Source organism: Silurus meridionalis, chromosome 23, assembly GCF_014805685.1.
Source record: "Silurus meridionalis isolate SWU-2019-XX chromosome 23, ASM1480568v1, whole genome shotgun sequence".
NCBI classification, from domain to species: domain Eukaryota; kingdom Metazoa; phylum Chordata; class Actinopteri; order Siluriformes; family Siluridae; genus Silurus; species Silurus meridionalis.
In genome coordinates this window covers 15,722,586-15,739,841 of record NC_060906.1, presented here as the reverse complement: position 1 = coordinate 15,739,841, position 17,256 = coordinate 15,722,586, and the positions used below count along the sequence as shown (strand labels likewise).

Below are 17,256 nucleotides of genomic sequence, written 5' to 3'. Positions count from 1 at the left end.
TTAACAAGAAATGTTTTCATTCAGACTTTCATTTATCACAAATAAATTAGTAAAATATATCTACAGACAATAATAATTTTTAATGAAATTGAGTATAAAAGGTTGTTGTGCCTTCTCTGAATGTGATACTTTAATTCTCTAATAGCTACTTACATCAGAATCCTCTAAAAAGCTTTTAGATATTATAAAGTTCCACCTTCTTTAGCTTAAGAGCTGAAGATTATTAATGAGTGATAATTCAATTTCCTTTTGGTCTTCAAAGTCACTCTTTATTTTTGCATATGTTCATACATTTAAACATATTGGTTGTAAAAGTATTTCTTTTAAAGCTAAATTGTGAAATAAAAGTATACTTCACTCTTTTCTTTTAATCTACAAACCATGTTGGTGGGAGTGAATGCAAAAACATTTCCATTCATCCTGTACACCAACTGATATATTGTCATATTCCTAGCTCTTTATTCCCTCACCCATACTGTATAAAACCAGTGTTTAAAATTTTAATCATTTAAAAATGTTATAGGATCAACTGTTATATATGAACACACGCCTGTGTCCAGTTTTCTTTTACTGTCTGACTTTTATTTGTGGCATAATTGTAGAGGATGTAATGACTGTTGGAGATTTTTTTAATCCAACATTTCAAATAAATAGCCTTGAGTCAACTTCTCATTGTTCATGTGCCTTGTAAATATGCGAATATGGTTTTCTACATGGAATAATTGTTGTAAGTGAGCATTGAAGGGTTTGATATACTCAGACCCATTGTTGCATGTAATGCAGAGATTCAGTAGAACAGCAAAGATTTATTAACCAAACCAAAAGATCACAATTTTCATGTACCAACATAAAAAAAATTAAACACTTCCTTTACATTTTGTCCATTATTAGACATGTTTATTGTATTCACTCCATCAAACTGTGTTCGATCATATTTCAGATGTCTTGTGAATTTGTATCCAACTGAATCAAATAAAGTATAGTTCTTGTCTTTTGGGAAAAGTTGGACTCATTCAGCAGAGAAAAATAAAAAAACAAGAAACAAAATATTCAAAAAGGACACGTGTGAAATGTCCATTACAATTTATTAGCATTCAGTTTAAATAGGTTTATATTTCTTTGCTAAAATTTTCGGCATTCATCATCATCATCATCATTCACAGTCATATACAAGCTCGATACAATATTACCAACTATTTCAATGTAAAAGCTCTGTTTCAAGTAGTAGTGGAAACTGGGTGTGGGTTAAAGTGATGTTTCAGCCAACCTCAACCCGAAAGAGAACATGTTTTAGAAAATCTCAGCCTCAGCAGCAATAAAAGCATACATTACTTTTCTGATGATCTTGGCCAAACTAACCATGATTGGAACTACAGCTGTTTTTCTATATGGTGTTAAATGTTTACAAGTAGATATATTAAAATGTGGTGATAAAGCATCTGATAAAAAAACCAAAACAAAAAACCAAAACTCCAAAAAAAAAAAAAAAAACCATTGTGAACATATTGTACAGCCCTGCCAAGTCAAGCTCAAGCTTATTATCTATTACAGTTGGTTAGTTTTATTGTGACAAATGGGGAAAAAGGCCACAAAACAACTCTACAAGAAATATACATAAAACAAAAACATTCCAGTCTTCATTGGCAGCACTACCTCCGTTTCAGTGCTGCATTCCTGCTGCCTTTATTGCTACCTCCTGGCTTGCTGGATCCCTTAGAAAACAGTTTAGTCATGAACTCCGAGACATCTGGTAACTCTGGATTAGGGTTCAGCATGTTCATGGACTGCTCCATCTCCTGTTTAAAAAAAAACAACACACAAAAACCAATAATAAATGAATCCAATTTTATTTCATAGAATACCACAGCAACACTGTGAAGTCTCAAGTCATTACAATAGTTCTTGGTAGGCTCAGCTTGCTTGAGAAAACACACTAACAATAGAAAAATCAGCTTTGTATATTAATTTGATGTAAAAATTTTATTAAAGGATGTTCAAAGACCTTTTCTCCCAATAAAAGTTGTTTATTAAAATCCTACAGTAAACATTGAGGATTACAACAAAAAGGCCAATTTTTCTAGTTTTTCTGCATGCCGACATTTAAAGAAATTGCGTACGACCTGTTATATTTTGGTTTAACACAATTTCACATTTACCTTTCTCATTTCAGGGTCATTGGTATTGACCACTTTTGGGAGCAGAACGATGATTAGTAAGGGAAGGACCATCATCATGACCTGTAAAAGTGAAAAAAAAAATATATGTTTTTATTATGAGACAGGGCAGAGAATACCAAATACTTTTCAATCTAAATACTGTTACTATAAGTGAAAAAAATAAGTATGCATAAGTGGATAATAAAAAAAACCCCATCTACTTAACCCACAACCATAAAGGTTGAGCTGAATTTAATTGCACCGAATATGCACTGTAAAGGCCATACTGCGAGAACTATTAGACATCTCTGTTTGTCATATTATATAAAGGCAAATTTAAAGTGTCTTGTCCATACAAAAATAGACCTGGCCTTTCTCCATTCCCTTAGTTACTGCAGACATATTTATCTCAGCTGACTTCAGCATGCCTTTAATATTTTGAAAACAAAGTTTACCATCGGATTCATGAGGAAATCAGTCCAGCCCCACGTCTCTCGCTTCATGAAGTACGAATGTGCCCCAATAGCTCTCATTTGGAGGGGGTATGGTTGTCGGACTACCTCCGAGGTTTTGATGTAGTTCACCATGCGAGCTCTGAGGTACAATAAAAACGTTAAAACAGGGTCCAGACTGAACACTCAAAAAATAAGGTTTTTCAAAGTTTGGTGCAACAGTCAAGATTACCTCATTTTCCCTTTAGAGGTGATGTCCACTCGGCTTGGCTCGAATTTGTAAGACGGGGATATGACTTCAACTACATAGGATCCAGATGGAACATCATGTACAGCAAAACTCCCATCAGTCCTGTCAGAGAAAGGTGGCAAGACTGAAGACTTCTAATGTATTGTTTCTACTTCCTTTTTAATCATTACATGAGGTATAACACACAACAGGGTGTGCAGTTGTGGGAAAATAGTCAACCACCAGGTAGTTCCATTTCCATGTCAAAGTTGAGAATTTTCCAGAAACGGCGCAGCCAGACAAGTGTTTTATTTTCTCTTAAACATAGTAATTTCCCAACCGTTACAACACATCATACTTTCTTAAATGTAATCATCTTATTTATTTAAAGTAATACATTAAGAATGTGTTCCTGTTTAGATTTATATTAACAGAGACATGGCTGTTTCCTTTCAACATTCCCTTTCAAAATTAATAAACATTATTCAGCTAGCCAAGTTTGGAAACCTTGCTGTTGTGAAGTGCTTACACTTGAAATTCCTTCCACATGTTAAATTAATGGTGCTACAAAAGACAACATAAATTAACAAAAAGTAACACAAAACACACAACTACACCAAACTAACTGAGGCACAACAAGTGAACGTGTGTCTAAGACAGTAGACACAGTGGCACTGCAGCACCAACCAGTACAGAAGTTTTTGTTAGGGCAAATGAATTGCACTGAATGAATGTGTGTGTGTGTGTGTGTGTGTGTGTGTGTGTGTGAGTCCAGTTGTTTTGTATTGAGTAGCTTGAAGAAACAAACTGTTACACAGTCTGAATGTGAGGGCCGAAATGCTGTGTGTGATTCTGGTAAACTTTACACGCTGCATCTGATCTGTTTACAAATACTTATTTAAAAAAAAAAAAAACTAACATGTACAAATTTGTTCAATCTGACTGTTGCACTTTTACACATTAGTCTTTTTGCACTACTGTCATTCTGCTGTCATCTGTCTTGCACTTTACAAATGCCTTTATACTCAGAACTCATACATATATTTTTACATATATTTGGATGTATATTGCACCTTACAAACTGTTGACATATATTTGGATGTAAACTTGCATATTAACATTCACTGTTTACATTTACTTAGATGCATATTCATCCAGATGTTTACGAGATATATTTGCTCAGTTTATATGTATATTTATTAAAGTACACTGCAGTTACCTCGATACAAAATCTGTTGCTCTTCTTGTGCTCTATTGCACTAACTGCTGCTATTCTTGTGCACATTTTTATATTGCATTGACAATGTAAACACTTGATAAGAGATAAGAGAAACGGTATTTCGATTCCTCTTTGTCTGCACATATGATGGCATTGACAATAAAAAAAAACATAAACCTTCTCAACATCCTCAATATCTGTAAATATTGGCTTACACAAAAGGTTTGGCTAATAAATGATTTTCTTTGTTAAATGGAGCACATGTTAATGTGCTCACTATCACTGTGTTCTATACAAGTCCATGTCAATGAGCTGTTACTAAAAATACGACAATGGATTACGACGAGCGCTGTGATATGCAAGCCTGTGATTTGCCCTGCAGCCGGAACTACTTTAACATCTCCTCTGTTAGACAGAACTAATTAACGCATACTTACTGAAAATATCAAAATGACGCTAAACCACACGCTTTGGCTTTTATATAATCTAAAGCTTTTACTGAGATGTCAAAACAATGCTGATTGAAATGACTGGTATTATTGCAGCTAAATCCCAGCTCGGTTAACAGTTGCAGTATCCCACTGCTCCCTAAACCCCTACAGAGACGTTCGTTGCTATGGTTAGCTAACAACTAGCTATTTAGCTGACTAGCATTTAGCTTCAGAATAACACTGTTCTTTTCGTTTGGTGGCTCTAAAATACAGGGTGTAATTCGGCTTACCTGAGAAATCCGATATACTCGCCTCCCTCTACCAGCACCCTGGCAGAAGAGACCCAGTCCTGCGCCTTCACACCCGAGACAACCGCACGGCCCTCGATCTTAAATCGGTCTCCATTCCCCGCACCAGGCCCGGGCTCCGTCTCAGCGGAGCAGAACGACAGCACGAAGGCGGACTGCAAAATAACATACAAGTCCAGTATTTTTCTAAGATGCCGCATCACGCCAGCTACTCGATAAACGCGCTGTTTTAACGCTCCAAATACGGTGGTGAATCAGCTGAACTGCTCGGCACTAAACGTACACACAGGTCATGGAGTCCTAATACCGGAAGTGGAAGTGCTCAGCGACCACGTGACCGTGTGCTGTCATAAAACTACCGCATAAACGTCACAGTGATAGTTCGACCCCGCCCAGGTAGGAGGTAATTTAAAACAAAGTTGTTCAGCGGGACTTTTGGTGACTAGTCATTGCAGGGTGTAATTTTACACCCTGCAATGTAGGGTGCACCCTAGTCATTGCAGGCTGTAATTTTTCCATAGTTGTTTGTACAGGTGCTTAGATATAAAGCACTCCAATTCATGATGAATGTGCTATTCTGTACAGCATATGGGAAAGAGGAACTCCATAACACTAGGACTGTCAACCAAACATTTATCCAGCACTGAGCAGGTGATCCACTGCTTATGAAAGTTTAAGAATGGTGAAGAAAATCTAAGATATAATCTAAAGTGGATACTGCTGCTGTCATACACACAGCCCCAAGACCAATGTTCACAATATGCTTATGGTAGATCAGTGGTTAAGGTGTTGGACTTGTTCAAATCCCAAGCTACCACTGCCCTCAGCTGCACAACTGTATAAATGAGATAAGTGGAAGTTGCTGTTGTGCCGATTGCCATATATGAAATGCTTCTTGTGCTTACTACAGCAGCATGTATACTAAGATTTAAACCATACAGAGATTAGACTGACCTTGTGCAAGTATGAATGTGTACCATATTTTTAAGGGCGAAGTGGTAGCACAGTGTTTAGGATGTTGGACTTCTGTTTAAAAGATTGTGAATTCTAATCCTAGCACCACCAGACTGCCACTGCTGGGCCCTTGAGCAAGGCCCTTAATCCTCAAAACTGCTCAATTGTACAAATGATATAGTTTTAAGTCGCTTTCGATAAGGGCATCTGCCAAATACTATAATTGTATACTGAACAGTCTTTCTAAAAGCTTGGTAATACTCATCTTTACATTCTGCGTTATAGAATTGTACAGATTTATTGTTCTATTAAATTCACAAAAGATGATGGGTTCCATTATGGGCTTCATTAAGCAAGTAGGATTAGTTTGTGGGATTGTAAGGATGACTCTTAAGTTGTTTAAACATAACTGAAAAACATTTGGCAAAAATTTTTGCAAATTTATTTAGAAGTTGATTAAAAGAAAATCACCATGATGCACAATAATTTCATCCATGAACAATCGTAAGACAGTGAAAGCTTCAATAACTTAAGAAAGCAGGACTACAAGCTCTTCATTGATAAGACATTGTACGACTCAGGACGCGGTCAAATCCACTTCAGCAAGTGCACACCATGGCACTGCAAGTGCGAGTTAAAACTTCTCCATGGCACTTCTGTGAGTTACCTGATTCTTTAGTCTCATAGAGTTGACAGTGCCACTAATGAAAAAGTCCACTTCAATGTGAAGCAGTCAGGGTTTATGGGAAATGATTCACCCTTTAAGACATGTCTCCAGTTTGGATATAGGGAGGGTCTGAATTTGTCAGTTCATCGGTCTCCCCAATCATCATCGAGTCAAGTCTTCTGGAGTTATACAAAAGATTATATTTTGCTGTTAAAAAAACAGCATTGGAAACCACAGCAAGTGCTTGTAGTGGTTGTTTCCTCAAGTGTTCTACATCGAGACATCAACGCAGTTGTGACAGATGGGATTCAATTTCCTAAAAAGAAGAAAAAAAAAAGGAAAAGCAGTGTTAGATTTGAAATGTTGCAATTATTTCCAAAACAAAGTTCACCAGAAATAATCCACCTTGCTCATCTCCCCAACAGTTCCAGGTACTGAAAATAATGGACACGCATCATCCCAAAGATCAAGCAGCAGCTTTCGCATTGCCTGAACATTCCTGGAACACACAAACAAAATACTTTTCTCAACTGTTTTATTTTCAACTATGATATGCACAGCAATATTGTGTAAAAACAAACAAACAAACAAAAAACAAAGACAGAGCATTACTTCTCATTCGCACAGCGATCTTGCAGAGTCTTTCCATTCGATGAGAGTTCAGGCCACCATTTTTTAACAACAGATTGAATCCAGTGCAAAGCCACAGTGAGGTGCCTTTATTTAAAAAAAATAAATAAATACAAATGTTTTATTTACATGTGAAAATAAATTACATGGCATCATTTAACTTATTGGATAATTAAAAATGACTTACACTTCATATCTACCACAAAGCACTGACTTCACTTGTGGTAAAAGATCAACACAGCAACCAATGGAAAAACTTGACTGTTCTTCTTGAAGGCTATACAAGCAAAAAGTCAGAGTGTTACACATTACATTATACAGAGTAAACATTATTAACACTAACAAAATTATTAAAAAATATTTGCCTTTTTGTGAGGACAGGAAGACAATCTACCAGCACCCCTCTGTCTTGGATTCTGGGGGGGAAAAAAATTATTATAATAATGTAAAAACACACACACACACACACACACACACACACACACACACACACACACACACACACACACACACACACACACACACACACACACACACACACACACACACACCCAAGAAATAATGCAATATTTAACAATGCATTTATCAGTCAGCAACATTTATCACTGCATAACTACAAAACCCTTACCTGATCAAATAAGCCACTAGTTCACTAGCATTTCTTCGCCAAAGTGTCAAAGCCACATTTAACCTGAGATTCCTCCCAAAGAGCACATGGGTCATTGTGTCATGGTCCTTGGTTAACTTTCAGGGTGAGAAACACACACGTACAAATAAATAAATAAATTAACTTAAACCTCAAAGTGACACTGCTATGACTTAACACCCTACATGAAACTCCAGGACCAAATAAACCAAGTGATCTTTGGATGGTTAACTTGTCATTACTGATACACTACATTATGCATGTTGTATTTGCTTATATGTTAACTTTAATCTGCAGCTAACCTCAGTGAAGTAGTCACTGTACTTGGAGCCAGGTCCTGCCATTTTGGAGGCGTCTGTCGAGTTCACAGGGAACGCACACTTGTCCTTATAGTGAACGCCCTGCAAGTCCTCGGCACACGTCAGCTCATTCTCCTTGTTGGCCATGTCAGAGGGTCTGCCTGCTGGAGAGGCTCGCAGGCGAACTGCGGTACCCACCGCTGAATGACGCGTCTTCTTGCTCACTGCTCGTTTTACTTTGCCGTAGCTGTGCATGCAACGACCCACTGGAAATCTGTCAAACGGAGGGTAACAAAAGCAGACAAAATGCTAGTCATTATGCGTGGAAAGTGTTAACTTTGTAATCTCCTTAAAAATATATATATTTTTATCCAAACTATAACCAATAAAATGTTCTCAGAATGCTGATGAAGTGCGTAAGTGGTCAAAATGTGGTCATTCTTATTGCCATAGCTCAAAACTCACCTGTCTTTATCTATTTCTTCCTTATATAAATTATCCACCTAAAAAGAGAGGATAGGCAATGCTAGTATTCCTCTGATCTGCAAATATAGCTTTAAGTATTTTGGGCTACGTTCATAAGGAATTTTCAGCACCTGTTAAAAACGCATGGGTTGCTGCTTTGTGGGTGTTTGAATTTGAAAGCAGGGGAAAGAAATGCACTTTGTTTATAAAGCCTTGTTTATACATGGGGAGTATGCAAAAGCACGCCAACCTGTGAATCAGCTTTAGATCCGTCGAACTGAATCATGAAACTAAATATTAACAGAAAACTTCGACATGTGACATTTGACAAATCAAATGACTTCTGTTCAAATATATGTTAATTAATATATATAGTCTGCAAAAATTACTTTAAGTCATGAGAAACATTAGTTATTAGACTAGTGAATGGCATTAGTAGGAGAAGCTAGGCCTATATTAAAGCCCCAGTGCACTCATTTTAAATAGAAAACATATGAAAAATATCTGTTATATGCTGGAAATGACTAAAACCTCAAAAAGTGAAAGTACCACACTGACCACTTGTGGTGCTGGTGTTCCTGTCTTTAGTTTACAACAAATTTCCATGGTTTTACCTCCTGGATTATGCAATGTCCACATAAGCCAGCTACAGAATGTGTCACAAATAAGATGTCCTCCCACTAAAAAGAAAACCCCATACTGAATTGCTAGTGAACAGTTCCTAGAAATGTTTTATTTCCCATGATTTCTGCCATCTTTTTTTATGTGCGTACTTGTCATGATATACCAAAACAGAGATGTTAAAACAATGCTTATTTGCATTTTTGAACTTCAGCTTTCTCACGCCACCAATTCATTCTTTGTCTCCTGTTGCTGGATATCACCAGCAACCTATGAAAAAGAATGACTTCTGGTTGCTTTGTCGAGTCACTGCCAGTGTGAGTGTGTTAGCTAGTGGATTTATTTATGTTCGTACACATTTTACTTCTGTTTTTTGAATCCTCTCTTCCAATCAAGACAAAAAATTTTACAGCATTTATTCATCAAAGCATGCTTTTGAAACAATAAAAGGATATTTGAACACAGCTGTTGTATCACCCAGCTGTATAGATTTAAGGTGCTGCCCACACAGGTGTCAGAGTGTGTTTGTATGCTGTTTTTTATCTAAAGCTATTTGAGGTAAGAAAGCAAAAGTATACAGGTACAGGACATGGCCAAAAGTATGTGGATACAAAATCATCCCACTCAGATGTCCTTGTTGACAGGTTTAGACCACTTTTGCTGTTAGAATAACCGTAACTCTTCTGCAGAAGCTTTCAAGAGCATGGCTGAAGGGGAATCGTTTTCATTCAGCCACAAGAGCGAGATTAGTGAGATCCTAGTTTGGGGTGAGAAGACCTGGTGTGGGATTTTCTTCTATATTTCTCTTGGCAAACCATGTCAATATAGAGCATGCTTTTATTTCATTGTGTTCCAGCTATTGGTTTTGAAATGCTTTCATACTTAATCTTTTCACAAAGTTTTGTCCATTACTGTATTTTATACATTTATTGTATTTCTTTGTTTTAATTTAATTAATTTATTCTCAGTACAGGACCGTTTCAAAATGACAAATAGGAGAATTCTGAAAGGGAAAAATGGATTTGAAATTTGATTGTGTGCACTTGATTTACAATCAAATTTGTCCATGTGCTACTTTAATGAATAATGGCCAGGGCCATGTGGTGGACAGACCCATTTAAATGCCGTAACTGTTCTCATTTAAATCCACAATAAAGAGGTGCGTTTTTGGCAGATACTAAAAAGTCTTTGTGAACGCAGCCTTATCTGTAGTTTCATCTCTGATCCGTGTGAACTCACCTCCCTCATGTTCTCTTCATCTCTAGGAGCACTTCTGTGGTTGAAAAGATCAAGGGCTTTGGCTTGCTTGAGCCTGTGGACATCTGCATCATTCCCAACATGATTTCCAGTGGCCATAATCAGAGAGTCTAGACAGTAATAGCAAGCAGGCAAATTATTCACTAATGTTGAGCCAAAATTTCTTCCATCAGGTACAAATGACATGATGCATTACTTTGGGGGCACGTGAACAATCACAATAGTCATATTGCTGCATTACTGGCATTCATTATTTTAACGCTGGATTATTTGCTCTGGATTGATGTAAAAAGGTTAGGAACAAAACAACAATTCAATATTTCCACACATGACAGGAAAAGCTGCATATGAACGTATCGTCACGTATCGCGATATTAGAGATTCGCCACGTTACTCACCAGTTACTACTCTAATATAGTTTTTTGGGCAAGAATACAGAATGTCTAATTTATATTTATAACATATTTGATAAAACTAATATCCTCAGCGACAATTAAGCAATGTTTATTAAAAAACAAAACAAAAAAGAATGCTAGTGTTTACTGCTAACACGTCGCGTATAACGTTTCGTTCACATTTCTCAGCCTAAAAACCAAATTGTTTCATTTCCTATTATAAAATAACAACAATTTATGATCTATTATCTTACCAGGTTTATAATATAAGGGCCACGAGCTTGAACAGAGGCTCATCCGCATAATCCACAACACTGTTCACACACAGTGGGGAAGCTATGCTAATGCTATGCTATGCTAATAAAGTAAGCTACATTGTCAGACTGGTGTACGGCCTTCAACTCATTTGCTAGCATAGCTAGCTGCTAGTCGAGGTGAAGTACTAATAATTATGAATTTAACTACATTTCGGTCGATTTCAGTAGTTGTAATAAATATTACAACTAACAGCAATCAGGAAATCAGCGAAAGTGGCAAACTGACGGTCAACACAAGTAAAGAAGTTGCTACACAATAACATATGGCTGCCTGGTCACCTCTAAACCAGTTTTAGGCTCAGCTTCCCCTTACCATTACATGTTGTAAACGTCGCTTAGTTTCTTCGAATTGTTTCAATAACAGCGTCCTGGTGCGATATCAAATAGACGACGAGACTTGAGTAAAGATGAAATAGATAACAGCTATTTTAGTGCATGTCCAGTGACGCGCCGAAGTCAGCACCATTCAAATAAATACAAACTGAGTTATTGGGATTGTGGGATTGATCCGGACTCTGAGACACCAAGGACTGAACAGGTTTTTAGTGACACCTAGTGGTGGAGTTACATAAAGGTGTCGTTCTTTTAGAAACGTAAACAAATAACGTCGTCATATTCCATTTATTATCAGCAGCAGCAGCAACAGCAGTATTATCAAAGATAACATCAAAATGTAAAATAAAACAACTTCACTTTAGGTGTATCAAAATAAACTACAAAATGCAGCAACCACACCATGTACCAAAATAAACTACTTTATTTTTGTATTTTAGAAATAGTAAAAATACTTTTACAAGGGAGCATGACATTTCTTCACAATCCTTCCATCAATTGGCCTATTTTATTAGTCTCTTCACCATTACACTGACTCAGTTGATTAAGTAAACAGTGTTTAATAGCAACAGTTTTTCCCAGCTGTGTCATGCAATAAATCTGACATATGCAACCAGTTAACAGATCAGATATTCACATGTCCCTGTCATCTCCCAAATGAAGGTTAGTTTTAAAGTAACCAACAGTTTAATGTTTAACAGTTTGCAAATGACTCATAATTGTATTCTAATTTATTTACTTGGTTTGCATCAGCAACACTGACTCTATGACAAACAAGTCATTAATAAGAAGACAACTGATACCTGAATAAAAAAAATTAAAAAACTAGGTTTTAACTAATTAATCATTTGATTATTATTCATGAATATTATTGTATAAGGAAGAAGAGGTGTGGCAGAGAAGTATGTGAGGGTGGTGCAGGACATATATGAGGACAGTGTGACAGCAGTGAAGTGTGCAGTAGGAACGACAGACTGGTTGCATCAAGGTTCGGCTCTGAGCCCTTTCCTGTTTGCACTGATGATTGACAGGTTGACGTATGAGGTCAGACAGGAGTCTTAATGGACTATGATGTTTGTGGATGATATTGTGATTTGTGGTGAGAGTAGGGAGCAGGTTGAGGTGAGCCTGGAGAGGTGGATATATGTGCTGGAGAGAAGGGGAATGAAAGTCAGTAGGAGTAACAGAGTACATGTGTGTGAATGAGAGGGAGGGCAGTGGAGTGGTGTGGTTGCAGGGAGAAGAGGTGGAGAAGGTGGATGATTTTAGGTACCTGGGGTCAACAGTGCAAAGTAATGGAGAGTGTGTTAGAGAAGTAAAGAAAGGCAGGCAGGGTGGAGTGGGTGGAGAAGAGTGGCAGGAGTGATTTGTGATAGAAGGGTATCTGCAAGAGTGAAAGGGAAAGTTTATAGGACTGTGGTGAGACCTGCGATGTTGGATGGTTTAGAGACAGTGGCATTGATTAAAAGACAGGAGATGGATCTGGAGGACACAGAGAGGAAGATGCTGAGATTTTTATTTGGAGTGATGAGGATAGACAGGATTAGAAACAAGTTAATTAGAGAGATTATTAGATCTAATAGAGATTCTTCAATTAGGGTACAATATTCAGCAATCACACATTTATTTATCAATCATTGGACACCTATTTGGAAGAACATTTTAGCATTTCAACAATTATTAATTGATTAATATAAAACCTGGCAGCTTGCATGTTTCTTTTCTCGAACACCTGCTTTCATATGGATCAATTTTCTGTTCTAATTTAAACAAGTCTTGGCAAACTACTAAGTAGGCACCAATCTGAGGCTGCATTTTTTTAATGTCATCATGTAGACTTTGTACAAAGAATTGTACAGTATTTTAAAATTACAAAAATACAAAACATAGTATAGTATAGTATAGTATAGTATTAAAGTAGTTTAATACAAAATATGAATCCATTTTTATCAACACTATTAAATACAAAATACAAATACACATTTTATATGTTTGAAATACATGCATCATAGATACTGCCCATACTTGCCATGATTATTACCATCATCTTCATCATTATCACTGTAATCACCACCACCTTCACTATCATCTTTATTATTATCATTATCACCACGATTATCATCATCACCATCAGCACATTCACCGCCATCATCATTATCATTATCATCATCATCATCATCATCATCAGCAGCAGCAGCAGCAGCAGCAGCAGCAGCAGCAACAGCTCCATCACTATCATCACTATCAGGAATGAGACTTCACCAGTCAATCACAGGGCACCCATTCATTCACAATCCACCAAAATGATTTTGGACAAACACATACAGAACCTTTAAACCTCCAAACTTAATAATCTGAGTTCAGTATTAAAGCATGAACCCTGGAAATGTAAAGCAGCAATGCTCAATTTGATAATTTGAGCATAAAACCTGACTCAGTTAATTATTACATAACTATATCAATAAAGAATCAAAATGTTTACATATCATTCATATAATTTATTTGTGCATTCTTCTGTCCCCATTTTGTGTTCTCTCTTCTTTAGCTCTGATTGCATTTTGTACCTCAGTTTTTCAGCATGTAATTCTGCTCACATCCCAACATACACAGCATGTTTGGTTCACTTCTTGCAGCTGGGTCTATTCAGGATCAAAACATTTTCTCAGCCAATCTTATTCTTGTGTTCTGATCTGCCCAAACAAACCACACCAAAGAGATAAATGCACCAGCATTTGGTTCAAACAGACTAAATGCTTCATATGTGAAAACACTCTCAGAAAGCTTGCCAGAAAGGTTTACAGAGCATCTGCTTGAGACTACAGGTGTGCATACGGACTGAGGTCCCACAGGACACAACAAAAGTCACATGAGTGGCAGGTTTTTACTTTATTGTGGGCATGTGTGAGTGGCCAGGTATAGAGTTGTATTTGTTGCATGCATAGCTTTCATTCTTTCATCCTTGGTGGTGGGGGATTACTGTATTCCCTGCAGCACTGGCCACTGAGGGTCCCTGGCTTAAAATGACTGATTTATTTATTGTTTATTTACCGACACTGTCACACAAAGAAATTTCCAGAAAACAAGAATCTGAAAAAATAACTAGAAACTGATATACTAAGTTACCAAATGCCTAAAGTTGATATTTAATAGATATTCAGCAAAATGTACAAATATGTATTATAGAAGTAACATTATGTTACACCCCAATTATAATCTTTACACTATAGCATTCTGAATAAACTCTTCCTTATGCATATTAGAACAAACCAAATCCACTGTTCTTAACTCATTTCTAATTGAGCCATACTTAAACAACCTTATGAGATGGTCTCATTACGATTCATATTTGGTTAATTTTGTAGTCCATTTGAATTATGTGTTGTGAAAACAATGTGGTCCTTCACCTCTTTTCATATAGTTTAACCACTATAATACCATGAGCCAATTTGTAGCTGCAGTCTTCTGATAAATAAAATGTAAAATAAATACCAGAATGACTGGTCACTTGGAGACCATGTGGTTCCCTAACAAAGTTCGCAGTTTTAGCAAAATGACTGCTGATTTACATTGCAGTATATATGTATGTAGTATATGAACATTGTATCTGCCACTTGTATGTGAGAATCAGATTTAGGTTTAGAATCAGTTTTATTGTATTAGCATTTTTTTTTGCAATACAATTTCCTCTCCTTGTTTGTATTTTCCAGACAGTTTTAGTATTTCCCTTCAATACGGTTTATTAGACCGTATTCTTACCACAGTCAAATGATAGAATCATGTAAAAAGTGCTAAGTGAAGATGAAATATGACTTCCATTATTTACAGTGAACGTGGGTGACATCTGCTGACGAATAGTATGCATTGCAGGCAAATAGTGGAGACACCAATTATTTTCTAAATGACACGAATGTGACAGACTTTTTAAAATTATGCCTGTACTGTTTGATGATATAACTACAGTGTATATTTTTAAATTTATGAAATCACCGACATCCAGGTATGGGTAATGACAGGACCATGATAGGCCCTAAAGAAAATGATGTGCAAATCTACACCTCCATAATTGAGTCCATACTTACCTCCTTCAAAACCATCTGGTACACTGCTGCCACTGCTGAAAACAAAAACAGACTGCAGTGTGTCAGCCAGAAGCTGTTTGGCTGCAATCTTCCACCTCTACAGGAAGTTTACACTTCCAAGACCCTGAAGCAGGCACATAGGATTGTGGCTAACCCCTCTTACCCTTATTCTTTCTGGCAGGAGTCCTTGGTACATCAGGACCACAAAAACAGCTTCTTTCCCTCCCAACCGACCTCATCACCAATATCAAGTATCCACCATTATCTCTGATCTGCCTTCACAAAACACTAACATAAATTACATTAATGTGAACCCCAAACTATTAACCCTAAACTCATATACATTACATTGACACAATCAACAAGCAATTACTATACTGCAACCCTGCAACTTGGCCTTTTTTGGGAAATGTTTTTTGTTTTTATAGTTTTTCATATTTTTTTATAGCAACAGCACATCATGATAAACTCCCTGTACATGCAATCAGATACTGATTGTTAAAAAAATATTGTTTATCCTGTTAAAGAAAGATATGGTTTGTATAAGTTATCAATCATTATTTTGGAAGATCTAAGTTAGAGATCATATGTTGGTATAAGTAATCAAACTTCGTATAAGTCAAGGTTAATATTAAAAATAAACATTTCAATTTGTTTGCTGCAACATAACAATGTAGAGCCAATTCAACCTAAGACTCTTGTCCTTGTGTGAGTGAGGCAGCATGATGTATATAGAGTAATATAATATGGAAGGAACAGTTACCAGGATAAATAGAAATTTATATATGCACCTGGCTTTATGTGTTTTTATAACAAATAATACGATAATGAATAAGAATAAGAATAAGATTAAGCGTAGATCAATTATGTAATGCAATTCATTGACTAATTTAAGAGATGAATAAATAAAACCTAAAAGCAAACAAACAAAAACAATAAAACTGGCAATTTGCCATAGTAGAAAGAATCTGCTCTCTATTATCTACATAATATTTTACAGGTTAATGTATATTATTCTATGTTATTTGAACTGAGAGAACAGATTTTCTTCACAGCATTCCAAGACAGCAATCCAAATAACTCATTATATCAAACGTTTTTTTTAAAGAGTGCAAACATATGTAAAATATTGTTATTAAATGGATCAGTATCTAATTTATTTGTTTCAGGCTTCTGTTTAAAAAAAGTAATCCCTGAAATAACCTGTTCCATAAGTCAGAAACTCAGCTCTGATTTATTTCCCTAAAAGGCAACCTATGAGGTATACATAGTTTCACTCAAGGGAAAAGTCAGCTGAAGCATCCGGAAAAGACTTGTAGACTCATCTGAATATTCATTCCAATAGAATTTTCATCTCACAAAAAGCAGACAATCTGTGATCACACAGACAAAAAAATATTTTTAAATACACACATCATTATTTTAAGAACGTTTAAATAATAATAAGACAAAAGGAACAGAAAAAACAATACATGAAATGAAAGAAAGGCTAAAAAAAAGCATTGAACCCTATAGCAATTTGCCAAATGATGTATCTACAGATGCTGAACTACATATTTAACTAGATTTTCTTTATACAAAATACAACCATTCTTGTGCTATTAAACAATAGCGGCTATACACAGTCTTCTGGGGAAACCAAAGCACTGTTCAAATCTATCAGACACAAATTTGCAGCTTGAACCTAATAGGCACCTACACTGTCCTGCACTTTATCCGATTGTACTGACACACAAAGAAATAATGCACAGCTCACAAGGATCATGCTTAAGGGTGATACAGGTGGTAATGATCTGTG

At 36.3% G+C, this 17,256-nt stretch overlaps 2 protein-coding genes across 3 annotated transcripts; both read right to left on the bottom strand.

The window, feature by feature from the left end:
* Window positions 1-1,049: 1,049 nt before the first annotated feature.
* On the bottom strand, window positions 1,050-5,127 carry emc7b (ER membrane protein complex subunit 7b). Its single transcript, XM_046836554.1, has 5 exons — window positions 4,778-5,127; window positions 2,841-2,960; window positions 2,612-2,750; window positions 2,157-2,237; window positions 1,050-1,796 (listed from the first exon to the last, which is right to left on the bottom strand). The coding sequence occupies exons 1-5, from the start codon at window positions 4,993-4,995 to the stop codon at window positions 1,650-1,652; spliced, it is 705 nt and encodes a 234-aa protein (XP_046692510.1). The 5' UTR covers window positions 4,996-5,127; the 3' UTR covers window positions 1,050-1,649.
* A 1,041-nt stretch (window positions 5,128-6,168) lies between these two features.
* Window positions 6,169-11,580, bottom strand: katnbl1 (katanin p80 subunit B-like 1). 2 transcript variants are annotated; one of them, XM_046836552.1, is made up of 10 exons: window positions 11,360-11,580; window positions 10,317-10,444; window positions 8,457-8,494; window positions 7,995-8,265; window positions 7,675-7,790; window positions 7,412-7,462; window positions 7,234-7,323; window positions 7,029-7,133; window positions 6,822-6,915; window positions 6,169-6,732 (listed from the first exon to the last, which is right to left on the bottom strand). In XM_046836552.1, exons 2-10 carry the CDS (start codon window positions 10,431-10,433, stop codon window positions 6,700-6,702), a joined length of 915 nt encoding a protein of 304 aa, XP_046692508.1. In that variant the 5' UTR covers window positions 10,434-10,444; window positions 11,360-11,580; the 3' UTR covers window positions 6,169-6,699. The 2 variants fall into 2 exon arrangements, with proteins under 2 accessions (XP_046692508.1, XP_046692509.1); XM_046836553.1 differs by lacking the exons at window positions 8,457-8,494; window positions 11,360-11,580 and having other exon boundaries at window positions 10,317-10,446.
* Between the last annotated feature and the right edge of the window lie 5,676 nt (window positions 11,581-17,256).

Bases quoted from the DNA above. Each gene is read 5' to 3' on its own strand.
- emc7b (XM_046836554.1), bottom strand. From the start codon at position 4,995: ATGCGGCATCTTAGAAAAATACTGGACTTGTATGTTATTTTGCAGTCC. The intron at 2,751-2,840 runs GTAATCTTGACT...ATTGTACCTCAG, and splicing joins ACCTCTAAAGGGAAAATGAG to AGCTCGCATGGTGAACTACA. The intron at 2,238-2,611 runs GTAAACTTTGTT...TCACTTTTACAG, and splicing joins ATTTCCTCATGAATCCGATG to GTCATGATGATGGTCCTTCC.
- katnbl1 (XM_046836552.1), bottom strand. From the start codon at position 10,433: ATGGCCACTGGAAATCATGTTGGGAATGATGCAGATGTCCACAGGCTC. The intron at 8,266-8,456 runs GTGAGTTTTGAG...TCCGTTTGACAG, and splicing joins GAAGAAATAGATAAAGACAG to ATTTCCAGTGGGTCGTTGCA. The intron at 7,791-7,994 runs GTTAGCTGCAGA...TCACCCTGAAAG, and splicing joins ACAGTGACTACTTCACTGAG to TTAACCAAGGACCATGACAC.